We start from the raw sequence: 26,665 nt of genomic DNA, 5'->3' as shown, positions 1-26,665 counted from the left end.
TCCCAGTATCTGAACCTAATTCATTCCTGAAAATCTATTCCGGAGGCAGGAGGTTGTAAATCGAAAATAAAAATTCCATTATTTCTTATGGGGAAAATTCCACCCCTTTCCTAACCGAAGATAAGTTCACTCAAAAACCACTCTAAACATATAATACCATATAGACCATTATACCAAGCTAAGTGAACAATGCAGTTCTACTCAAATAAGCCAACTATAGCCATAAAACAATGAATGATATAATATAAACATTTTTCATTCTTCCGTAATAGATCTCTATTCAAGCGATCGGCTAGAACGATGTGCATACTGTTGTCGACTATTACACTAAAGAATCTTTTTCTCTTCCTTGGTGCCCATTATTAACAGCAACTACAAAACAAACACAAAAAACACTTTAAAAATGAGAGCACAAGCTTTCGCTGTGTTTGTAAACAAAGGACTTCTGCCTCACAGCGTCCTTAACCATAATGCCTGTCGCCGGCGCAGAAACGAGCATCTGTCCGGTATCGCTTAATTCAAATGTTCCAGAAGGTTCTCATCCAAAATCGGCCTCTTTCGAACCTCAAAGTTCGGATTAGTGAAATTTCGTTCTTATAACAAATTACAAGGTACAAATTCTTTATGTTCAGATGAGCGAAAATTTGTATATCGAACGTTCTTATACAAGGGTATGAGTGTATTTATGAAGTTATGTTTAATACTAGCTGTCTTTTGTAAATGTTGAGTACTTCTGCTTTCATAAAAAGGCATTTCTCCTGTGTGGGAACTAAGTAATAATTTATATGTTGTAATATAGTTTAAAACATTAATTGGGGGACTAAACTATCCCCCTCTGTTGTTAGTGACTCTTTTCTGAACCACAGAATGTCTATTTGATGAAATACGTTTGAGATAAAAAGAGTCTTAAATTATTTTTTGTGAAATTGGAAAATCTTTCTCTGTTTATGAGCTTATTGAATTGTGCTTCAGTACAGTGGCAGCTTCTCACTGTAGCTTAGTAATGTGATTTCCCGAGAGACCCAAATTAACACAGAAAAAAATGTCACATGAAAATACCATATGGCGTCTGCAGAAGAAGGTGACTTAATAAAGTAAAAATAACAGAAGAAGCTGTCTAAACAAATACGAAGACCATTTTTGTAGGGAAAGGAAGAAGAATTTTATTCTTTCTCATCTTTTTACCGTTTTATAAATATACAGTATGAGCTTCTTACTATGAGAAGTTGTGTCTGTTAGTGTCCTTAAAATTCTGTTCTTTTTCTTTCTTTAGCAAAATTAGTGATCCGTTGGGCAGATATCACTCAGCTAGAGAAAAACCCCACCTTACTGTTGCCTGACATCATCAAAGTGAGCACCAGGTCCAACGAGCACATCTTCTCTGTCTTCCTCAATATCAATGAGACCTTCAAGCTGATGGAACAGCTGGCCAACATAGCTATGAGGCAGCTTCTCGACAACAAGGGCTTTGAACAAGACCGGTCTCTGCCAAAACTGAAGAAGAAATCCCCCAAGAAAGTGTCAGCCCTTAAAAGGTGAGTCCCCATGCAACATGGCCATACAGCGTTCACATTTTCATTTAACATCCCATTTTCTCTTAAGAGATTTAAGGGGCTCAATATCAGTAAAAGAGTTTTTCAACATGCAGGATGACCACCATAGTCCCTACATCGCCATCACTTGTGAAGTGTTAAACAACATCAATTCAGTTCAATTCAACTTTATTGTCATTATACTTACACAGGCGCATAGTATAATGAAAAGTGTTTCTCATTAGTCACTCAGGTGCAGTATATACTGTAAATAGGACAGAAGATAAGACAGTAGACTAACACAATAACAATAACAATCAAAACTGCAAAATCCGCAAACAGAGAAAATATAACAGGACAAAAACAGTGCAAGGTAATTCAGGAAACAGTGAAAAAATAGTATGGTGATTAATAAATATTACAACTAATACAGATTAGTTACAAATGAACAAATATATTCATGTTAGGTTATGTACAGTATATGGAGCTTAACAGCTTCCTTTAACTAGTTATTTTGTTTCTGTGACTGACATTGTAATCCTTGCATGTGTTGTTCACAATGGTACAACATTATCTGCTACAGCTCTCTGTAGTAGCTTATGTCCATCTGCTTATATGTTTGTAATGTACTTATTCTAGTAATAAACCCCCAAAAAAGAACTTTACGATCTACGCAATGGCGCATTGCCTGGCAAAGCTGGGTTCAATTCCTGGGGTGCTGTCTGCATGGAGTTTGTATTTTCTCCCCATGGGTTTACTCCCACAGTCCAAGCAGATACAGGTACAGTAGGTTAATTGGCTTTTGGGAAAACTGTCCCTGTTGTGAGTGTGTGCGTGTTTGTGTCTGTGTGTGCCCTGGTATGGAGTAGTGTCCTATCCAGGGTGTATCCTGCCTTCCACCCATTGCAGCCAGGACAGGCTCCAGCTCCCCCGCAACTCGGTATTGGACAAAGCAGTTAGAAAATGGATGGGTGGATGGATTACCCTTGGGGGCGGGATGTTGCATCAGGATGGAGGACATAAGATTTTAAGTCCTCATGTTGTTTCCTGCAGGGATCTGGATGCAAGAGCCAAGAGCGAGCGCTACAGGGCCTTATTCCGGCTGCCCAAAGATGAGAAGCTAGATGGACACACAGACTGCACCCTTTGGACTCCTTTCAACAAAATGCACATTGTGGGCCAGATGTTTGTTTCCACTAATTACATCTGCTTCACCAGTAAAGAAGAGACACTGTGCAGCCTCATTATTCCACTCAGAGAGGTGAGCAGGCTTGGGGCCTGCCATGAGCATGGAACCCAAAGAGTTAAAAGATAAACACTGTTGACTCAGAGCAATATCTTTTTCACAGCAATATTGTTTTATCAGGCCTAAATAGGAACCTGGCACGGTAAGGGTAGAAACCTTTTCATTTGACATTTGTGTAGTTGCCCCAGCAAAGTTCATTTAAAAAAATCCTTTGAGTAGGCAGTTGCTACAAAATCTGCCACTTGAGGCTTTGCAGCAGCAATGACTGGTAATGTCTTTGGTTTCTTTTCCGCAATTGCATTTCAGTAGGCTCTGTGAGCACTGTAAAGACATTTTTTAGACCAAAGCTTCATTAAATGTCAGTAGCGTCTCTCCTAGGAATATCACACAAGCTACATGGGGAAAAAAAGGAAAAAAAGAACAGAAATTTACGTTACTGGGTACGATCAGAACAAAAATGAGCAAAGAAATGTATATTTAACTCCCATATTAAAATATGTTAATGGAACATTTCTAAAATATATATATGTAAAAAAAATGCAGCATAAACTCCAGTCTTCGTTGTACCAGCACTTATACAACAGTGAGTCAATTCAAGGGGGCTAACAGAATGCTTGCATAAAAAAAAAGAAAATGTTGAATTTAGAGCAAGGGAAGTTGTGCATTGGTCCACCTTCTACTCAATCATTATGTCCAATTATGGTCAAAGTGTTAGAATATGATATTAAACGATCTTCATGTTCAGCACAGAGACCAGCACCAGAAAGCATGAGTGAAAATTAAGAGAATATAAGGGGTAAAAAAAGGAAGCATTTCTGTACACAAAGGATTGTTACTGTGTGGAGTAAATGACAAAATCGTGGTATGGATGTCAAATTACTTTGGAGCTACTTTGGAAGGGGTTTTGATGGAGTTCTTAACAATATTAATCTACGTAGAAATGTATCCTCTTAACATGTAACAGCAGTTATGTTCTTTTGATAATATGTTGTTACCTGGATTAATTGTAAACGCAAGTGTCCAGTTAGGACAATTTGAAGACTGAGAAAGAGCAGCAGCTGATTAAATATGTCCAGGTGGAAGCTGCCTGATGTTTATCTGCTTTAGTGACAGTTGCTGTTGCTAAGGAACACAGTCTTCCATGCATGCTGGCATTAGATAGCTTGTTAGATATATATATATACTCAGGATTCACTCTCTATGTGTGATGCAGACAATATTCAGATGTATAAAAGTATTCAGTATCATAAAAGTGTGTACACTGTACTTCTGTCATCATACTTTCAAAGTTGATTGTCTTTTCCATTATGGTGTCAGTGATAAATTCTTAACATTTGTTTAAAAAATAGCATGGCTTGAGCATCACTTTTTCTGTAAGAAATGACTAATAGTTAATAGGTGAACAGATTGCTTCTAAGTGGTTTCCTTTATTGCACTATTAAGACTATATATAAAGACTTTAATTTAGATTTTTTTTTTCTCTGATTGTGTCTGGATTCCCTTAAAAACAACAAAATAACCTTGGAAACAGGGTAATTAATAAATGCATTGTTTACAAAGCTCTGGTAACTTGGTATCCTTAATTAGAAGCTGAAAGATTTCAATTAAATTAGAGTTTGCATTTTCATCTGCCTTCTAACTTTTTTGGAAGTTTTTAGAATCGGCGTTAGTATGAAAAGCACATTTATTTTAATAACATCACGACTCTTTGTCCTCTTACCAGGTGACAATTGTGGAGAAGGCAGACAGCTCAAGTGTCCTGCCAAGTCCTTTGTCCATCAGCACCAAAAATAGGATGACTTTTCTCTTTGCCAACCTCAAAGACAGAGACTTTCTTGTGCAGAGGATTTCCGACTTCCTGCAACAGACCACATCCAAGATCTACTTTGACAGAGAGATCATGGGAAGTTACAACAGTTCTGATGATGAGGTAGTCTCACTTATTGACCACTTCACTTTCTGAGTTCCCCAAGCCCAAAAATATTATTAATGCAATCTTCAATTCAGGTGATCTGTAGGTCCATTCATCACTTTAACCTCATCATAAAAAAGGGTCTCAAAGTGCTTCAGCCTTCGTTGAAGTGCCTCACCCCATCTGGGTGAGACACCGCAGCCATTATGTGGCAGATACCCCACGACACTACAGTACTCTCAGAGAGCTCAGTTGTTGCTTCACCAACTGAATTAATGGGGAACCAGCAATCCAACTGGTCAACATTTTAGCACATTCATTGGTTTGGAAATTCAGGACCAGAGGGAACAGTGCCCACCAACTGGTCCACAAACCTCACTTTCAACAACAATCTGGTATTCCTCTGTGTTCTCATATCCCAGTACTGACCAGGCTTACCCTTGCTTAGCTTATAAGATCAGGCTATAATGGGATCATGCTGTTACCCAATTACTGTAGTTTTACAGAAAAGTTGATGAATATTTCCTCTATCGCAGAAGAAATGGAAAAGATGAGCAATTTTAATTGTAATGCTTTCTAAAGGAAGAATCTCTTAACTTAATCTTTGTTAATTTGAGAATGCTATTTCAACCTAAAGATGAATTGTTACAGATATGTCATATTTTCCTTTTTGAAGTCAAAGTTTTTAAGTTGGATAATCTTTCAAGTAGTAGTAGTGCAACGGGCTTATACAGGAGCAGGAAGAGAAAATAATATGTTATGTAAATTTTTTTTTGCTCTTCGGGGGGCTTAGCCCAGGCTGATGTGAAAGCTTGTTTTAATGAGTTAAGGTTTAGAATGACCATTAAGCCCTAGCATTTCCCCTCATTTCATGCCTCTTGCAGCTTTAGTACTTTAGTCCACAAAACAGCAAGCAGGCACAGTGTCAGTCCTGTTGTATCAGCGAACAGGCCCAGTGACAGTCCTGTTGATTCAGTGAGCAGGCCCAGTCACAGTCCTATTGTATCAGTGAGCAGGCCCAGTGACAGTCCTGTTGTATCGGCGAGCAGGCCCAGTGACAGCCCAGTTGTATCGGCGAGCAGGCCCATTGACAGCCATGCTGTATCAGTGAGTAGGCCCAATGACAGTCCTGTTGTTTCAGGAAGCAGACCCAATGACAGTCCTGTTGTATCGGTGAGCAGGCCCAGTGACAGCCCTGTTGTATCACTAAGTAGGCCCAATGACACCCCTGTTGTATCGGTGAGCAGGTCCAGTGACAGTCCTGTTGTATCAGTGAGCAGGCCCAGTGACAGCCCTGTTGTATCAGTTAGCAGGCCCAGTGACAGCCCTGTTGTATCAGTAAGCAGGCCCAGTGACAGCCCTGTTGTATCAGCTAGCAGGCCCAATGACGACAGCCTTGTTGTATCGGTCAGCAGGCCCATTGACAGCCCTGTTGTATCAGTGAGTAGGCCCAGTCACAGCCCTGTTGTGTTCCAGGTGTACTCAAGGCAGAGCAGTCTGCTGTCCTGCAGCCCTCAGAGGAGTCTGGGTTCGGAGATAGAGGGAGAGCGCCAGTTCAATCTCAATGATAACAGTGTCCCAACTGCTACCCAGGCCCTTATGACAATGTACCGCCGAAGATCACCAGAAGAATTTAACCCCAAACTGGTAATCTTAATAAGCAAATTCTATCTTTAACAGTTTATTAAGAAAAGCAGATTAATTATACAGTGTATTGTTTTCAACATTGTTTTTACAAACAAGTATATTGTAAATATTATTTCATTTAATTTTTGTTTGTCCCTTTTAAAATTGAATAAATATTCTCCGTTATTTTTTGTTTTTTATATTTATATTTATTTAGTAGAATTTTGTTTTTCCATTCCAATATCTCATTCATCAAAATCTTTTCTGTTGTTATAAAATGGTAAAAGTGTAAAAATCACTGGAACATTGTTTCTGTTTGTTCTCTGCAAAATTGGGAATATTTCCATATTATTGCCTCATTGTGACACTTCATAAACTGAAGACAACAATTAATGATGTTGCTGATGTGTTTTACAACATCGATTCTCATAGAAACTTAACTTTTATGTTTAGGAAATTTGTAATCTATAACATACATACAGTATGGGTAATCAAACCTTTATGTAGAAAATTTTCCTGCTTTTCAGTTTTCAATACATTGACCTCTAAATGCTTCAGAAATGCAAATACTCAGTTTACAGGATGTGTTTGTGAATCAGCAAAGCTGTTTTTTCCAGAATGAAGGTGTGAACCTTCAGAAAACATATCACAATTTCTAATTTAAATATGTTAGAACAAATTAAATGGCGTATAACCAGAAGGGAGAATGTCCTTGCTTTTGGACATTGGTTTGAATGTAAAATTAATGTTATTACATAAGGTTATATTTTAATGTATATTTAAATATTGTCATGGGGGAATGAAATGTTTCACAACAATCAAAGTGAAACATCTTGAACTTTAAAAATCTATTTTTTCTTTTAAATGGTTCTGTTTTAGAATCTATAAATGTACAGTAGCTTCTAAAAGTAAGAAAACAGCATAATTTTCTTATCTGTTGCTCCAGATTGAAGCACACAAAACTGGTCATTGTTTTAGCTGCTCCAGCTGATCCTGCCCCACATTACTGGCACATCACTGCAGACTCAACTGACAGTTGTTCCAGATTCACGGTTTTTCTGTCCATAGAGATTGCTGAGAACATTTGTCATTTTAAACGATAGCTGAGTGGGCAAGTGCTGTAACTTTAATTAAAGAAGTGCAGGTTCCCACCTGACTTTTCAGCAGCTCATTGTTGTTGGTCTCCTCTTGCTCGTAACATTACTCATGGTCATATGTTGTCTTAGCAATCTCCTGCCATGTACCACTTCAATGAGCCTTCTGACCAAAGGCCAAGCTGTGCTTTATATTTTACCTGTAAAACATAGCAAAATATATTTTTGGGAATGAGATCATAACACACTGGAAGCATTTTTCATTATCAGCCAACATACAGTATCACTCTACATTATAGTATTATGCTGTATGAACGTAATTCTATGTTCTATGAATATATTCTATGAATATAGTATATACATGTTTTGATGGCAATAGAAGAAGATCATTTGATGTATTACTGGTGCATTCCTGAAGAAATGACAAATATCCCTTGTTACCATTTTGAAATAAAGCTACTTTCTAACCTCTAAATACATCTAATGTCTTACATTAAGTACTGAATACATATAAATGTCTGATATTAAGTATGATCAGCATGTGGAAATTGAAATTAATTTACTTCAAATTTTAACAATAGTCTTTTGGCATTTCTTCAAATCAAAATTGCATGTTATTATTGATACACAGACAGCACAGGATGTGTTCTTTATCTGAGAGTTAAACATGCCTAGCTGTAAAAGCTGTTCGGGTGGTTGAACTCATTAGAATAAATTGCATATCTTCTAGTGCTGCCACTGTTCACAGTGTGGTTCCCTTGTAATTGTGGTTTAACAAATAAGATCAATTCTAGTAAGTCCTTTCTTCAGAACAATTGGGCTCTAAGTATTGACCATGTGGTAGCAGTGTAAGTATACATCTAAGTAAGAAATATTCAGACATTTTAATTAAATCAAATTCTAATTCCCATATTACATGAAAGTACTGAAGTTTCGTTTTCCTTTCTGGCATAAAAGTATGTTTCCAGTAGGGATCCGCAGATTAGGATGCACAATTGCACTCATCAGTCTTTCTGAATCTCCTGTCACAGGCGAAAGAGTTCCTGAAGGAGCAGGCCTGGAAGAATCACTTTACAGAGTATGGTCAAGGAGTGTGCATGTATCGCACGGAGAAGACCAAGGACCTGGTCCTGAAAGGCATACCGGAGAACATGAGGGGCGAGCTCTGGCTGCTGTTCTCTGGTGAGTGGAGACCGAGGTGGGGTTTCTCTGGTACAGGTAAAGAACAGTCTGGGGTATAATATCCTGATTGGGGTTGTAGAAACCAAGAAATTTGAGCCTGAAGTGTTCGTTCGTCCAGCCAAGCTTTATTGTATGCATACAAGGAACCACAATAAGCACCATAATAGTTATAGTACCTATCGTAGCTCAAAGTGGATATGGTCCTACAGAACTTATATATACACGTTTCCCCCCTCCTGTCTTTGATGTAACCGAAGGAAATAGAAACCTTCCTTTGTCATCAGGAGTTTAGTGTAAACATTTACCATTTGGGTAAACATTCACCATTTGGGGGTCAGTACAGGGGGAGAAAGCCTCTGTGATCAAGCAGGCGTGATGGTTACAGAGCCTCTGTGATCAAGCTGGCGTGATGGTTACAGAGCCTCTGTGATCAAGCAGGCGTGATGGTTACAGTTCAGCATGTAAAAGCCGTTAGCAGGCTCCATCAGGGTTACATTTTGGGGAACACAGAAAACTTGTGTGTGTAACCTGTTGAAGTTTGCTAAAGAGAAGTTAAGTGATTTCAGTTTGCTCCTAGTGCATAGTATTTCATGGAAATATGTGGCAACTTTCAAACCCAAAGACAAGATCTGAAAAACCAAATTCAATTAAATTCACACTCCATCCCAAAAGCTCCACATATTACAAGCCCAGCTTTTTCCTCTCAAGTGGTGATGTGGGAGCATTTACAGTAATTGTAGCTTAACATGGAGCTATTTTCCTTGTGTTATGTGGCTCATGGTAAATTTTCAGAGCGCAGAGGCTATTAAGGAAAAATAATAAGCACTGAATAGTCAGTTATGCAGTGTTGAACATTCTTCAACACAATAAAGTGGCATACTTTCCAAACGAAAGAGTTATATCATTAGTAGTGTGCTTTTTGTACCCTAAATTGTAGTCATGATTTTAGGATGTTTTGGGCAGCAGTCCTTTTGTTGGTTTTTAGAAAAAAATGTAGCCATAGTATACTTGTTGTTTAAAACTCAACAAAAACATTAAAAGTATATAAATTTTCCTTTTTTTATACAGAGGGTTATTCTGTGTATGTGGAGTCACTTTTAAGTAATATAGGTTGCTGCAAAAACTCTGCTGTGTACCACTTGCACATAATAACCTTCAGAAATACTTTGGGGTATTTTTAGATCAGCCTGTAATACAGGATATCACTAGCTGACCTTGAGTATATGGCTTGAAACTGTAGGGGGGAGAAAAAACTATTTTACTCTGATTGCAGATTTGTACTGTTTACTGTGCTATTAAGTTAGAAGCATCAATAAAGCAGATTCAAAGATACATCCCTTATGTCTCATAGAACAATAGGCAACCAGAAAAGCTGTTTTTCTCTCATCTCATTTGGTAATCTTTATTATATTCTTTCTAATTGCCTCCTCTCATTTGTAAATCTTATGTGTTCAAAAAAGAATAGAAGCATTAAAGACTTCACTTCCGATGTTTATCTTCTTATTATCTTCTGTGTGTCAGATAGTACTGTCTGCTTAAGTGCTAGTTGTATTTTTTTAAGTTGTCTGGATGCATAATCTTATTATTAACCAGCTGTGCACGAATGACTCAAGTGACTTCTGTTTTTGGAAAATAGCACAGTGAAAGGAAATAAATGCACTCTGTCCTGTGAGGCGCATCAAGGAAGAACAGCATGATTTCTCTAGCATGGAAGGAGCTGTCTTAATTCTGCTTTAAGTAATTAATGGCTGTAGCTGTATGCAATGAAACAGCACAGTGGGGGAGAACGTCTAGGGAACCATAGATATTGTATATGCACACCTCTTATAACGGGTTGCGTTCTAGATAAAAGGATTACTTTGAATAACACTGTACAAAGTCATTGGGTAATGGTTCCATTATCACATATTGTGGGTCAAAAGTACTAATAAAAGTGAAAATAAAGTGAAAGTGAAGCCTCAAAGAAATAATTTGCTCATTGACTCTATGCCACCTCTCGGTCTCTTTTTATTTTTTATGTTTCAGTATTCTTTTAGTTTTAGTTTTTTACTCGTCTCCTAAAATAGTAGTGCCAAAAAAACATCTCTGTGAAGTAGTGGTTTTTTAAACTTGTGTCTCTATTTAATGCCACTTCTATTTTTCTCGTTGGAACCCTTTTGCCTAAGGTCTTATTTCACTATGTAGAATGTGGTGGCGCCTCTCTCTGCAGGAGCTATCAATGAGATGGCTACTCACCCTGGTTATTATGAAGATCTGGTGGAGAAGTCAATGGGTAAATACAACCTGGCTACAGAGGAGATAGAGAGGGACCTCCACCGCTCCCTGCCTGAGCACCCTGCCTTCCAGAATGAGATGGGGATTGCAGCCCTGAGACGGGTGCTGACGGCTTATGCTTTCAGGAATCCCAACATTGGGTACTGCCAGGTAGATTAATATATCCCTTCCACGTTATTATTTAAATCATACAGTATGAGGCTAGACTATCGCGCAAGCATACTGTAACTGATGCATTTGGGAGTGTTTCATAACAGACTAGACTATCACGCAAGCATAACTGATGCATTTGGGAGTGTTTCATAGCAGACTAATTTCATTGTAATGTTTTGGGTGTTCTTTTTCACTGCTTAAAAAAGTGTATTGTTATGCTTTTTGCAACAATATAAAAGCAATATGCTGCCCAGCTGTTGCCCTGCTGAAATTCCTTGGATTTTACATTGGCTGCGTTGATTTAAATGCTGGTGTGCCTTGTTGTGTTCTCTGCTTCCTGCATAGTGATGGTCTGCCGTGTTCTCACTGCCCTGTGCTGTGCTTCTTGCAGGCCATGAATATTGTCACCTCAGTTCTGCTACTCTACGCCAAGGAAGAAGAAGCCTTCTGGCTCCTGGTAGCTCTTTGTGAGAGAATGCTGCCAGACTACTACAACACAAGGGTTGTCGGTAAGTACTGTTTCCTCGATTTGATGCAATCAAAGCTTCTAAAGCCCCGTGGTGTACAGAAGTTTCAGGTCTGTGGTATTTTATGAGGGAAGCTCAGTGAGGTATAAAGTCTGCTTATTTTTTTAAGTTTACACAGCTGACAGAGTATTTTAATGTGTGAGCGAATGACACAGAAATTTTGCCTCATGATATATTAGATAAGCCTCATATGTTAACGAAGACTCACACTGAATAGTACATTACAATAGCCTGCAAAGCATAAATTGGTCATTTATATGAGGCTTGAAAGTTGTGTTAACCCATAAAATGGATAATCTGAGTGTTATCAGTTCTCAACCTCAGCACTTTGGTAACTTGTAGGTCTGTATTTCCACTTCAGGCTGACCTTGGTTTCTGCCTTTATGAAATCATTCTGATAGTATACATACTCATTTGGTACTTGGTAGCACAAAGGAAAGGTCCCTGCTCTAGACACTAGCGTTGTATCTCAAGTAAGTTTTTACCTGAGTTTCTCCAGTCCACCCTGCTGTGTAAGTGGCGGCCAGCAAGGGAGGGTTAGGGTTAGGGAGAATACTGCTGAGGGAGAATACTGCTGAGGGAGAATACTCTGAGATGGACCGCCGCCCCATCCAAGGGGGAATCGCATACCCTCTCATCCACCTAATGCCACAGGAACCACGATAAGCTCTGGTCAGCTGAGCTGATGTGGCTTGGATCAGGATGTGACCTCTCTACATACTTATTTATTTCCACAATGGGAGTGCCAGAAGACTGTACCTGTTTCCACAGCTGCAGATGAAGTATTCTGATGTATAACTCCAGATTTAAGCGGGATGTCGAGTGTGGATTTCTCCGCCCTGGCTGTGTCGCTCATTGTGCATGTCCTTGTGCTCTCCAGGGGCGCTTGTTGACCAGGGGGTATTTGAAGAGCTAGCCCGGGAGTACGTGCCTCAGCTCTATGACTGCATGCAGGACCTAGGAGTGATTTCCACCATCTCGCTCTCCTGGTTTCTGACGCTCTTTCTCAGCGTCATGCCCTTTGAGAGTGCCGTAGTAGTGGTGGACTGCTTCTTCTATGAGGGCATCAAAGTGATCTTCCAGTTGGCTCTGGCTGTGCTGGATGCCAACATCGACAAACTGCTGAACTGCAAAGATGATGGAGAAGCCATGACTGTTTTGGGCAGGTGAGAGACAGTTGTAGTACAGTAAAATCTAAAACTGGGTTTTCTTACTGTTCTTTACTCTACTTTACTACTTTTGGAGCTTCTTAGCCCATTTTTTTCTCATTCTTCATTATTATGTAAAACCCATATATACTGTACAGTATATACTGTATATAAATCATATACTGAACACCACAAGAAACATTGCTCCATTTATGCATGTATGTTTTTTAAAAATATACAGTATGCTGATTCTGGATATTGATTACGTGTTTGGGCATTATCAGTCCTTGATGTTGATCATGGCCATTGTGATGTTCTGAGCTGGAGTGTCAATCCACCACAGAACTCCACTTGGACAGTTAATTGATGATGACCTGAATGCATGGCAATACATTCATCAAGTACCTCACTTGCTCTTACACCCTCATCCTCATCCTGATGTGACATCAGCATTTCAGCAGGATAATGCACATCCTTAACAAGGGCTTTTTAATAGGAATGTGACCTTTATGCCGTGTGTGGGCTCCATTGAACATTTGTGGAATGACATGTGACAACTTTGGGCTGAAAGACCACTGGACAGTCATATGCTTGTCTAGGCTGAAAGTAACGAGACTGAATCCCACTATACAAGTTTCTGCAACCTGATGTTATATAGCTGTGTTGCAGATATATAGTACTGCTCATTTTCTAGTACAGCTCCAGCCATGGCCACACACTATGACCCTGTAACACATACATTAAATAGGTTGCTGATCAACACTGTTGATGATGAATATTAATTGGCATAATGCAATTCTATTTAATAAAGTGTTGATGCAACAGCTACAAAAAGGTATAATCTTAAAATGATATCTGTGTGCACTTTTTACTGTTGTTAGTGATAGGTGTCTTCTGATCCTCAGTGTATTACTTGTTATCATCCTGTATTCAGAGGCTTTCTAGTTTTGCCAAAATTGTGTGTCCATCTTATTTAGTTTGTGGTAAAACTGAATGGAGTTAGTTTGCAGTTTCCAGTAGGCAGTGTGGCAATCTGAATGTGGCTGTGTGATTATCCAGTGTTCAGTGACAAGGGAATCATCCTCATATATACTGTGCAATTTGAAGAGCCAGTGGCTGGACCTTTATATCCTGTGTTGCAGGTACCTGGACAGTGTGACTAACAAGGACAGCACCCTGCCCCCAATCCCCCATTTGCACTCTCTCCTCACTGATGATGGGGAGCCCCACCCTGAGGTGGACATTTTCAAGCTGGTCAGGAGCTCGTATGAGGTGAGGGCCATCAGCACTGGTATTTCATCCACCTAGTAATTGGACTGAGTGGTCTGAAGGTGTATCTTATTTAGTGTACGTACAGTACATAGTAATTACATTTAGTGTACTTACATTTAGTATCTTACATAGTGTAAACTGAAAATCATCTGATGGTGAGCCTGACTCCTGTTTTTCTTGAATGCTTCATAGAATTTGTTGTTTCTAGCTAAGAACCCAAAGCTTTGCAAGGCAAAAGTAGCTTTGCTGTCTTGATATATATTGAAAGGTTTCTGTCATGTGTTTTGTTTCTGTTTGTTTTCTGTTTCAATATCTTCCTGTTCCTCTACATTACTGTATATCTGAGCAAACAGTACACACTTACAATTTAAATACAAAGGCACTTTTTTATCATTTGTAAAGCTTATAAAAAAGTGTTACGTGAACAGAATTGTATTAATCTTTTTTTGCATTATTAGAGGGAAAGGAACCTGACAGTTAAGTCATTAGTATACATTTAGTACAATGCAGGAAGAGATACATGCTCATTTGCAGTTTTGCTTTTTACCTAGTTTTCCCTTTGGTTACTGTAATTAGTTTTAGCCTGGCAAAAACTTCCTTATTTAAACACAGTTGTGTGAAGACAATAAAACTGAAGGAGTATTTCAATATACTGCAGTGTTCTGTGAACGGACACATCTTTTTATCTAAAGAAGAGTTCAGCCTGGTATAGTGTTTCTCATTCTTTCCAGTGTTCCTAAAGCAGTTTTGTTTATCTTCTTTCATAAAATAGGAAGCTGAGCTGTCATCTCTACTTGAATTAGATGGGCAATCACCATTTTATAAAGTGTTCTGTAATTTAGTTCAGTACTTTATGATCTGCCATCATAAAAGGCATTTAATTGCATTAATTACAGTCATTCTCTGAAGGACTAGTTAAATAATGGTTTTTACAACTTTTTTTAAATTGTCATTCATCCATCTGTTTTCTGTGTACATGTCCTGGGGAAGGTCATGGCATTTTTGGTATGTTAGAAATATGAAGATATGTTGGTAATGTAGGGGGTATTTTACTGTAATCAAATTTCTGTTTTGCAAAGCTGAGATTCGTTTTTTGCAATTTCCCTATAATTAAAAATAAAAAGAGTGGCCAGAGTAGTGTGAATGTCAGAAATAAGGCATCTAACACTGCACAACTGTTTTATACAATCAGACATAAAGCAAGTGTTTTTCTGTTTGTGAATAGAAGCACTGTTAAATATCCAGATTAATAGATGCTGATTGCTCTTTCTCACAGAGATTTTTTAAGACCACATGATTTTATCACTTGTTGTGAGTCACTAAATTGTGTGGTGTGCTTGTCTCCAAAGCATGGCTGTGTGAAAATGCATATCATTAAAAAAAATATTAATAGATATTGTTCATCAGCAGAAACAGTCTGTGTATCGACAAAATTGAAATATTAAATGCACTGCACATATCCTCTTAATTATCTAATTTTCTCCCCAGATCTTGCTGTTCGTTAAACGATACAATAGGCTTGCAGCCTCAGGTTATACTGTGCACCCCCTGCATTTAATGGACACTCTAGCAAGTGGTGCCTGCTGTAAAGACATGGATTAACTGATTAAAGACACAGAATGTGAAAAATTATCTTAAAGCTCTCATGATGTCAGTAGAAGTGCTTTTGTAAAATGAAGTTGAATTTCTGTTTTCCTGTGCTCTCTTTTTATTAGTTTATCTTGACCACTGTCTTTTGCAGAAATTTGGAACCATCAGAGCAGATGTGATTGAACAGATGCGTTTCAAACAGAGGCTGAGAGTGATCCAGGCCATTGAAGACACTACAAAACGCAATGTGGTAAAACCGGTTTTTAATGTGAAACTGAAGTCTTGTAGGAATTTAGAAAAAGTGAGCATGTTTACATACAGTAGCTTGTATAGAAAACTACTACTAAGTGATTACAGAAGCGGGGAATAGGAGAAGCTTGGGACCCTTTTCTTCTTATAGTTTATTTTAGTTTTATTCATGGCTTTGATTAATAGCTTTAATGATAGCTTTAATTAATATCAGAGTCATAATGAATTTTGGTATTAATGGAATTTTTTTACAGGTCCGAACTATTGTGACTGAAACGGCATTCAGCATTGATGAGCTTGAAGAGCTCTATGTTTTGTTTAAGGTAAAACATGAGAATTGCCCACACTTTTTACACTACCCACTCAAGAATCCTTAGTGTTTGGTGGCGAACACTAACACAAGTTCTGCACTGTTGTGCCAAAATATGAATGTTTGCTGTCAAATGCTGTCGACTGCAGTGTTGAGTTGTAGTCTAGTTGTCAGTAAGCTAAATAATGTGCAGCTGTATAGTCCCCATCATTTTAACAAAGGAAAACAAAACTGCGTCAAGAGTAAACTAGCTTTTTAAAAAAAAAATATTGCAGTAACACCCCCCAGTAAAACCACATGTTTAGGAATGTTAATGGAGAAGTCAGGCATAAAATGCTTTGGCTTACCATACTTGCCTGAGGGTCAGCTCACTGGCTGTAGGATGAGGAAGTCAGGAGCCCCACACAGAGAGAGAAGTGAACCACCAGGCTGCTGTAGAGGAGGATAGAAGCAGGATGAAGAATGTCAGCAAAAAAGAGACTGGCTAGGGTACTTACAGGTTTTCAGAAAGTGATGGATTATGATTTAGTGTAGTGGAAGTGAAGGAGAACTTAGCTGATGTCTTAACTCCCAAACTATAGTTGAAAACTCCATTGATTTCAGTTGTGCTTTCTAAGGCATTTGTGAGTGTTCATATGCTGTATAACAATTCTCTTAAATCAATTGAGAGAATGAGATTAGCTTTAAGAGCTTTAAAAGAGCAACACACTATGCACTGAGTGTATGTGTTCCAGATGGTGTTTGATGTCAAGTGAGCTATTCCTGAAATGATGCCCCTACGTAGCATGAGATTTTTTAAAATACACTCTTAGCTTTCTCATAGATGAAAGTCAGAAGCTTTGGAAAAAATGCAAGTGAAAAAAGTGTTAATTCTGATTCTGAGAAGATATGGGGAATATTGCTTGGGTGTGTTTCTTTGCTTTTGTAGTAGAGATCATGGTGATACATTGTGGACAAAAAAGTGTCTGGTTGATTATGTACTATATTTACATTTTTCTATTCTTACTATTTTGTTGAGGGGTTGTTGAAGATATCCTGCATTGCAAACGTTCTAGAGGGCTGCACATTTACCTTAAAGCTAGTTTAGAGTGACCTCTGATCCTTTATGTTTGTGTGATACAGCACTGAAGTGCATTTTTGTTTCTTTATGTATACTGACAGTCACCAGCAAACTGAATGTTTCACCCACATTAAAAATTGTTTAAATATGTTATATAGACCTTTATATATTGTCGTAATGAAGACGATAAAAAAGATTTCATTGATTTATATTTTATTGTCTGGAATAATAATAGAGCAGTGATTGATTTAATTTCAGATTAAATTAGTCAATATCCCAAGTTTTAAGGGTAAGAATATTGAGTATCGTTATCTGCAGAACCATGTACACTGTTACTATAGAAACTAGTTCTCTTTGTACACCCTCATGCTCCCTGCTGATTAAGACTGCTATGGTTACAGTCTAGCTCTTATAAAGACAACATTATATTGGTATTGTTATTTGCCTGCTGCAGGCAGAACATCTGACAAGCTGCTACTGGGGTGGAAACAGCAATCCCACTGACAGGCATGACCCCAGCCTGCCCTACCTGGAGCAGTATCGCATTGACTTTGAGCAGTTCAAGGGCCTCTTTGGGCTTCTCTTTCCGTGGGCCTGTGGGGCTCATTCTGATTCGCTGGCCATGCGCTTCTTCAGGCTGCTGGACCAGAATGGGGACTCCTTCATCAACTTCAGAGAATTCGTCACTGGCTTGAGTATGTCCAACTCCCTCTGCCTTTGAGTGCTAGTGTAACAAATATGCAAATAGATTTTCAGAAAAGTGAACGTTTTAACAAGACAGGGTGTATTTAAGATAGCCTTTAGTTTTGTTAGTTGTGTCTTCCCAGTAACATGGATAGAGTCTGGAATGCTTTTGAATTCAGGGCTAATGAACTTTGAACCTTGCTCATAAAGTACCTATATGCAGTACATAAAGTCCTCCTAGTTTTTGTTCCCTTGCCTGGTTGGAACACTTAGTGTTCATCAGTGGTTGCCAGGCAACCCCTGAACCAGGTGACCAGGAAAAAAAACTCAGGCTACCTGATGTTATATGCATTCTTCCAGCAGATTTCCCACTCTTCCCACTGTCTTAAACACATTTTAAATCAGAATTGAATTAGAACATTGTCTTAGCTACATTTATTTGATAATTATAGGTATCCTTATAATTGCTGTCTTCATTTTTAAATGCAGCAGTAAGTTGTTTGAGTACACATTAGTGCACCTTGCAATTTTTTACACATAATCTGTAAAGAGGTAGTTTTTTGTGAATTTCACAATGTCCACAGAAACTGATTTGTTCAGTGCTTTTTTTCTTTGTTTAATGTCGCTTTCTATTGTAGTGTTTTATAAAGTACAAAGTATATAGGTCATTGTGGTTTGCACTGTATCTGCCTACACTACCTAGGCCATTAAAAGAAAGACATTTTCATTTAGAGGTCACATATGCTGTCTCCTGCTCAGTGGAGTAAAGAGATCTAGATATATGTGTGGTACAGTATGAGCCTGTGGATAAATGCACAAGATTTTTGTTTTCGTTTACTGATTTGACAGAAACATGTAGACTGTAATAAAAATGTAATGGATTTATACTTACCCAGATATTTATATTTACCTAGATATTTTTGTTGTAGGCGTGCTTTGTCATGGGGATTTGACAGAAAAACTGAAGCTGCTTTATAAAATGCATGTGTTGCCTGGTAAGTAAATGTTCATTAATTATTTGATCTACCTATACAGGATTAGGACTGTAACATTATTTTCTGTGTTTTACTTGTCTCTTTTCAAGTTAAATTATGTAACTGTCTTGAGATAATGGGAGGATGTGGCGTACTCCGTCACTACAGTATGGATAGGAGCAGAAGATCTGAAATTAAGATACGATACTTGTGCAGGGATCTGTAGATAGAAGTGAAAACCTTGGTTTTAAACAATTCCCACTGTGCAGAAAAACCATAATTTCCCTTTCATGATACATCTTCTTGTTAGCAGAACTAATGCAAATTAGAGAAACAAAATGAAATCACTTTAAAGTGTGATTACCATTTGCTTTTTAGAAATTTTTATAAACTTAGATTTAAATAGAAAGAAAATTGATATATACAGTAGAGTATGATGCTGTACTATCTATTATGGTTTATGATTTATTGTGTTGTTTTACTGGATAATAAACTTCAATAGTAAAGTTTGTATGTGCATTTATGTGCTTACATAAGCTAGTTCTTGTGTACATTATATGATTTTTTCATTTTAAATGCTGTCTTGGGCTTAGTTTTGGATAAGTTTTAAAATAAAGCTGTTATTTTGTTTTCTTGATGACGATATCCTAATGACTGCTGGAGAAGAGTGGTTGTGTCAGTCTTGAATATTCCCCCAGCAGAATCATATTTGATTTGTTATTGTTACAAGACACAGGGCAGAAAATAATCGAGCATTACACAAAGTGAGTTCTTTTACTCTCCTGCACAGCTCTGATGACAGAGCAACAATTAGGTCCAAACATACAAGGATATACAAATATTTATTCAAATTTACAAAACTATGCAACAGTTTTATTGATTACACTATAGACAGTCTGTTAGACTGAAGTAACGTTCCAGGGTTTATATTTTAGATCCGTGTTCAAAATCCAGGGAATCACAGGACCCACACAACTGCTGGTTTTTGTTCCAGTCAAACCCTCAGTTACCACAAACCCTTCATGGACCGTTCTTGGATTAATCTGAACTGTTTATTCCCAGCTTTTAATCATGTTGGAGCCTTAACCGTTGTATTTTTTAAATAAAATCCTAAACTCGTGACTGTGTGCAAATATTCAAATGAAGCAATTTCTTGGATCAAGTAAAGCTTCGATGATCTAATGAAGGTGGCATGGAATGAAAGCCAGCAGGTGTGTGGGTCACCAGGACCAGGATTGGGAAGCACTGCTTTAGACATTCAGAATTCCAAAATAAAACATCTCAACAGGTCCAACAGAGAAAACCCGTACCCTAGGAAAAATGGATCTTACCCGGGACAAAATCTCCCTTTGTAAAACACAACAATGCATCACTAAATGGAAAAGAACGTTATTAGCTTGAGAATTGTGCAATACAGGAAATCAGAATGTCCTAAAATTAGTAAGACAGCAATCTCTCTTCATGATGACGAATTTACCTGGTTAGAGAAAGGAACTCTCCCACAGTACAGCTTTGGAGTGGATAAATGGTGAAGTGCTACAATGTGTTGATGAGTGCTGTACTCTATTTCCCTCTCTTTTCCTTCTTCCCTTTCTTCTTCTGGTCTTGTCTTGATGCTGAGACGGAATCCTGTGGGATAGGTTAATGGCCTCCTGCTGTTGTTATTCTTTATTGTGACTGTCTTAATAATTACAGTGAAGTTAATTATACAGAGTAAATCATTTGGAACACCCTTTGATAATCTGTGACTTCCTTCAGGTTTACCTCACTCCAAGAAAAACACTGTCAAACAATTAACTTTGCAGCTTCTGAGTAGGGCAATCAATCCAAGCGGTGAAAACATTTCGAACTTCAGGGGTCCTCCACCACCAGTCCCGACGCTGTTACAGAATCAACACAGAGGATAATTGACACTTTTTAAAATCCTGTTATGCAAATCGGCTGTGCTTTGCACTACCCATGACAGTTAAAGAGGACAAATTCTGGGCACTGTGGAGAAACAATGGCATAGTAAAGTTTGAAGAAGAGAAATGAAACGCTTATTATTCTCCCACAACAGGATAATGACTCCCGGGAGTTTATTTCGACAGGTTTCATGGAAATAAAGTCATATGTGTGGTGCAGTTTTATTTTAAATATTTTCACATGTATCCCAGCTCATTAGTGTGGCTGAATGCTGAAAACAATTCACTCTCACCAGGTTGCTTGGCATTTTTTAAACTTCTGCAGTAGATTGTAGGGCTGAGTTTGTATACTTGTATACCACAGGAATACTGGGAATATTTCATTGAGAAAACCATTTTTTCATAGAGAAATGCGTTGTATGATATCTTCTTTCTCTTCATCAAGGGAACTGGGAATGAAAATTAGTCATTATCATTACATCTCTTATTACTATCAATAGACATTACTGAGATAGGAAAAGAGCTAGTTACTGTAAGTACTGCTCAAAGTCAGATTGTCAGATTTACATTTTACTGAAAATATTGTGGTTCAGTGTATTTTAATGAAATTTTAGCTGAATTTTTTAGTTCTTTTCTTTTCACTTTATGACTGAAATTAAAATATGTCCCTTATTGTTGAAGATCACAGTTCATCATAATGACACCACAGTTATTCCTTTTGACCACATACTTTTTGTCAAGAATTGACTTCAGTTAAACTGTGAACTGTCTTAGAATTATTGTTAATTTTTTTCCCCATGACCTACAGAGCCAGCTCATGAGCAAGAGGAACCAGATTCTGCTTTTGAAGCTACCCAGTATTTCTTTGAAGACATCACCCCCGAGACTTCTCTTGGTATGTCTGTAGTTCTTGGTTGCTGGAAGAAAATGTCATGTTGATCATGCAAAGATCATTATTTCTTCGTAAGGCTAGTCATCTGTTCATTTTATACACTCTTCTGATCACCATGAATACCCACTAACAGCTTTCCAGATTAGCTCATCAACATGGCATTTTTGTTGAACTACACAGGAATTAACAAAAACAGAATTCCTAAGGAACTGTTTTAAGATTGATTTATCATTACTTTTAATGTTACTGTACCCCAACTTTTCTGAGAGATATGCAAAGAAGACTGTACAGTTTAATGAGTTTATTATCTTCTTTATTTAACATCTTCTTCTTTATTTTATTCTCGTATGTGTTACCTTGTTTACAGGGCTGGATCCAAAGTCTAAAAATGATAAAGATGATGGTTTTGTAACAGTTACCTTCAAAACTGAAAAAGGTAAGTAATATATAAAAGTATGTTATATGTATAAGCAATATTTTCTTAATTTTAAATATTAATGAATGTTTTAGGTTCTTAACAAGGAGTTTTAAAGTTCTCTCCATTAATTTAGTTTTGCAACCTACTGCCTGAAGCCTTGACAGGGTTTTGAATATAACAGTTTTCAGGATCAAGATTGTTTAAATCTCATCCAGGATCCAGGATAATTTAGGATTGCTTTATAATGTGCTTACAATCTGCAGAGAGATGCTCTTGACTGGGTATAGGTTAATTAAATGTACTCTTATTACAGGGACAGATATAACTTCAATGAAATATGGGACTTTAATTAATAGAGAATTTAAACGTATTTGTAAATGTGTGAAACTGGGGGTTAATGTTCTGTGCAGTTCGGAGTGCAGTCATGGTTTTTAGTAGTTGTTTTTTGTAGTGTGAGAAATTGTTAGTTTCATTGGTTAATTTTTTCTCTAAATTGGTAAAAAAAAAATGTAAGAAGGAGTTTTGTGAATTGTCACATATGTCATTATCAAGTTGTACTGTACAGATGTTTACTCCGTGGTACTGATTATTAGATGGATATTCTGAAAATAGTTCCATTTATTATGTCCTACAGCTCTTCTCACTGCAAAAGTCTGCTTTTTGTAACAGAAAACAGAAACTCCTTAGATACAATTTTCAAAATACATGAAAGCCTGCAACCCCTTATGTTTTACATGAATTTGATTTGTTGAATGCCATCCTTCATCATAAAAAACAAATTCTCCGTTAATATCAATACTAGGCAAAGTACTGTACAACATCAAGAAAATCACTGAATGAGAAACGCATGCACTGCTTTAGGCACAGTGGGAAAAAACACAAGAGGCAGTACAAACAAGAGCAAGCCATTAGGTCTGTCTAACTTGTTTGCTTAATTGGAGCAAATTGATCAAAGTATCTCATTTGGCTCTTTAAAGAAGCCAGGGCATGAGCTTAGAAAACATGGCTTGGTAGCTTGTTCCATGCTCTCACAATTGATTGCATAACGAATAATGGTTCATAATAGTTCTTGGTTTTACTTTCCACAGATGTCCTTTAGTTTGTGATCTGTGAGTACGTGACAGTAACATCCTAGTTCACATTTCTTTCTCTTTGCAGTTAAAAAGACACACACTCCTGACTATCGGACCTATTTACGGCTGTGGAACCAAGAGAGCAAGTCAAAATTAGAGAACATGAAGGAACTGCCTAAACTGAACCAGGTACAGTAACTTGCCATGCTCGGGTCGCCTTTAGAGTAATGAACATTCGGGTTTATTACCACGTGCTGTACATTCCAACACTGTGTCAAACAGTGACAGTAAAACAGGTGGTGAAGAAATATGCATGATAACTATAAATGGGATTTTTAGGCAGCAGTGTAGAATAGCAGTTATGGGTCTGGACTTCAGACTTGGAGAGTCGTACAGTACGTTCAGATCCAAGGTGGAATACTTTTACTAGTAAATACACTGCTCTATCAATGGGTCTCCATGTCATCAGTGTAAATGAGTTTCTTTAACTGATCTGGTAAAAGAAAAATAAAAAATGTGCCTTGGATTGCATAAACATTTCAGTTTGTAAGAAATTATAAACTTACAGACTACAAGGAATGTATATCAATTTTAATAACTGAGGAGTAATTTGAGGTTCAGTACTTAATTGTACATTAGTAAGATTTATAAAAGTTTCATAATATAGTCTTTGTATAGGAAATTGTTCTCAGCTCTCTCTGTTGTAAAAATTGTAAGCCAAAGTGCAGTATTTCAAATTTAATCTTTAAATACCAGATGAGTTCAATTGTTTCAATTTGTGCAGCAGGTGAGTGAAAACCATTCTGACAGTTAAAGCTATTCAAATCATGTATCTGTAGAAATCATCCTACTCTATCAGTATTTGCACAACCCCAATGACCCTTAAATGTTTGCTGATTTGTAGTGAAGGAATATCCATGCAAAATGTCTCAGGTTTCCTTCATAGAAGATTATTTATTTCAAAAGCTCAACAGAAAAAACTCGTATAGCTTTTTAAAATGTATCTGGAGCACTTTTACAGCTTTCCATTAATTCCTTATGAGAAGTGATCTGAAATTGCCAGATTCAGTTTTTGTCCTCATCAAATGGTTTGCATGATGAACTGATTTGTGAAACTGTGTCTAACCTTACTAATTACGTGAAGGATGTTTCTAAAGGAACCTCTTTAGACCCACCCTGATGATTCTTTCCTGTCTGCTTTTGGCTTAGGGGCAGTTTATTGAGCTGTGCAAGACACTCTACAACATGTTCAGTGAGGACCCAAATGAGCAGGACCTGTACCACGCCACAGCCACAGTGACCAGTCTTCTTCTGGAGATTGGGGAGGTGGGAAAACTGTTCTGTAGCCCAGCTGGTGGGGAGGATAATAGGGACATCAAAGACAGTGCCATGGACCAGGCTAAAGGGGACTCCCTTTTCCAGCAGAATGGGCAGGGGGACCCTTTTCTCTCTGGTATGACCACACAGGGGGAAGGCGAAGCGAAGTTCTGCAGCTCGGGGGCTTGTGGTGAGCAGCCTCTCTGCTCACAGATGGAGGACATCAAGCTAGAAGATTCGTCCCCAAAGGATATTGGCATGTCTTCCGCCATGCTTATCTCCGATGACGAGACCAAGGACGACACCTCCATGTCCTCCTACTCGGTGCTGAGCGCCGGCTCCCATGAAATGGAAGAAAAGCTGCAGTGCGAAGATATTGCTGATGACACGGTGCTGGTGCGCAGTAACCATGGCAACTCCCTGCCACATAGCACCAGCATTGACAAGGACTGGGCCATCACCTTTGAGCAGTTTCTGGCCTCAGTGCTGACAGAGCAAGCCCTGGTCATCTACTTCGAGAAACCAGTGGAGATTGTGGCGCGGATCTCCAACGCCAAGAATATTCGAAAGGTGGGGAGGCAGATCATATCTGCTAGTGACTATGAGATCTCCACTCTCTCTGGCTGAAAGCTGAGCTCAGAAAAATAAATAAACTGTGTCGCTGTCTCTTTCATTATTCTTCCACCTGTAGACCCAAGAAGTTAATACCAATACAATTGTAAACAGAGGTACTGTATGTCTTAAGTGCACCGTGTAATATTCATCTGCTAACAAAGGCTAGGTAGGTGGTAGATAACACTGATTGAGAACTGAGAAGTTGTTTATATGTTTAATTAATAATAATATATAGAATTTTAAAAAGTTTGACACTGTATTTTATGATGTGTGAAAAAGCGGTTTTATTCTTAGACTGTTAACAGAGCTATAATCCATGCGGAGAATCCTGATTTCCCAGGAAGATGTGGTGGAAAAGCTAAGAAAAGTATTTGATTCTGACCTTAAGTGAGAAGGAAATGCAATCATTTTAAACTTATCTACAATATACAACCTAAGCTTGCTATACTTTATATGGAGTAATGTACAAAACTAATAACCTGTTAGATCATGTTAGGCTATGTATTCTTATGTTGTGATCTATACTTATTCTCTTAACAGAATAAAATTAAAAGCTAACATTATGTTCAAAGCCGTATCTAATCGGATATGTACTCCTGTGGCTTGACTACATACTGTTCTGGAAACCTTGCCACACTGATCTAAAATGTTAGCTGTCTATTGTTATATTGTACTCTATTGATACTGGAGCACCTGCACTTTGAGTCACAGTTTTTTTTGTTTCTCTATTATTTGGCCCATCAAGGGCTTTTTCTTCACTATAGTTATTACAGTGTCACACCTGACGTCTTACCTCTGTATCATACTGAGGAACCAGCTGGTCTTTTTTATTTATGTAATTTGTTGCTGTATCTGAAGTTGCTGTTTTAATTTGTTTCAATGTGAAAATTTTTAAATGTCATGTTCATGGTTACCACCACAAAAACTGATAAAAGAATGTAGAATAAATAACGCAATGCTACATACGTGAGAAATGTTTCCGACATTGCCTTTTTTCCATGTTTTCAGCTTTATTTTGGTGGTTTTGCTGTTTTCTAGTTGAATATACAATCTTTTCCGTAGTTAAGCAATGATTATGACGGTCATTTACAGCAAATGAAGAAGAAAACCTCAGGATCAATCGGTCAGCAACCATTCTTAACTGCAGGGAGTTTAACCATGGCTTTCGTATTCACTGAAATCTACACTTTCAACCTGAAGTAATATACAATGTTCCAGTTTTTAGAGCCATGCTAAACAGCATTTCTTCTGCTTAAGTACTCAGGCCAGGTGTGCAGTGTTAAACTATCTGTAATATTTAGAGGAATTTAAAGTACTTAGAAATGTATCTTATCAATTGCAGTGGGAATCTTTAATTAGATGCACTATTAACAACAAGAGTGATTTTAGTTTTGTCCCATAGTTTTCTACAAAAAAGTATGGTTTACCAGCTACTAATGTTTATTAAAACCAATATGATTTATTAAATATAAAAAGTAGTTTAAGATCTCCGAGACGAAATGTGTATTAAAGCAAAAAATGTAACTCAGTACTGTCCCCTGAGTTCATTCATGAGCTCACCTGGTTTAGAGATTCAACTGAAATAAGGTTAGTACAAAACGTCTGCGGACTTT

The 26,665-nt window shown here is 37.8% G+C and overlaps 1 protein-coding gene across 2 annotated transcripts in view; it reads left to right on the top strand.

The window, feature by feature from the left end:
* Window positions 1-26,026, top strand: part of tbc1d9 (TBC1 domain family, member 9 (with GRAM domain)) — a 42,121-nt gene extending 16,095 nt beyond the window's left edge. Inside the window, exons 5-21 of one of the 2 annotated variants that reach the window (XM_088921821.1) lie at window positions 1,274-1,535; window positions 2,586-2,793; window positions 4,502-4,708; window positions 6,167-6,337; window positions 8,442-8,592; window positions 10,802-11,016; window positions 11,411-11,528; window positions 12,427-12,712; window positions 13,837-13,966; window positions 15,708-15,806; window positions 16,060-16,128; window positions 17,630-17,870; window positions 18,789-18,854; window positions 21,546-21,632; window positions 21,997-22,065; window positions 23,206-23,309; window positions 24,330-26,026. In XM_088921821.1, the coding sequence (XP_088777947.1) occupies window positions 1,274-1,535; window positions 2,586-2,793; window positions 4,502-4,708; window positions 6,167-6,337; window positions 8,442-8,592; window positions 10,802-11,016; window positions 11,411-11,528; window positions 12,427-12,712; window positions 13,837-13,966; window positions 15,708-15,806; window positions 16,060-16,128; window positions 17,630-17,870; window positions 18,789-18,854; window positions 21,546-21,632; window positions 21,997-22,065; window positions 23,206-23,309; window positions 24,330-25,064 (3,218 nt within the window). In that variant the 3' untranslated portion in view covers window positions 25,065-26,026. The remainder of the gene's footprint in view (window positions 1-1,273; window positions 1,536-2,585; window positions 2,794-4,501; window positions 4,709-6,166; window positions 6,338-8,441; window positions 8,593-10,801; window positions 11,017-11,410; window positions 11,529-12,426; window positions 12,713-13,836; window positions 13,967-15,707; window positions 15,807-16,059; window positions 16,129-17,629; window positions 17,871-18,788; window positions 18,855-21,545; window positions 21,633-21,996; window positions 22,066-23,205; window positions 23,310-24,329) is intronic. The other variant, XM_088921829.1, reaches the window with a different exon arrangement.
* The last annotated feature ends 639 nt before the right edge of the window (window positions 26,027-26,665 follow it).

The sequence above is a fragment of the Atractosteus spatula genome, chromosome 1 (genome assembly GCF_055471065.1).
Source record: "Atractosteus spatula isolate fAtrSpa1 chromosome 1, fAtrSpa1.hap1, whole genome shotgun sequence".
In the NCBI taxonomy this organism is placed as follows: Eukaryota; Metazoa; Chordata; class Actinopteri; order Semionotiformes; family Lepisosteidae; genus Atractosteus; species Atractosteus spatula.
The sequence above is the reverse complement of the archived record's forward strand: the minus strand, read 5'-3'. Positions and strand labels throughout refer to the sequence as shown.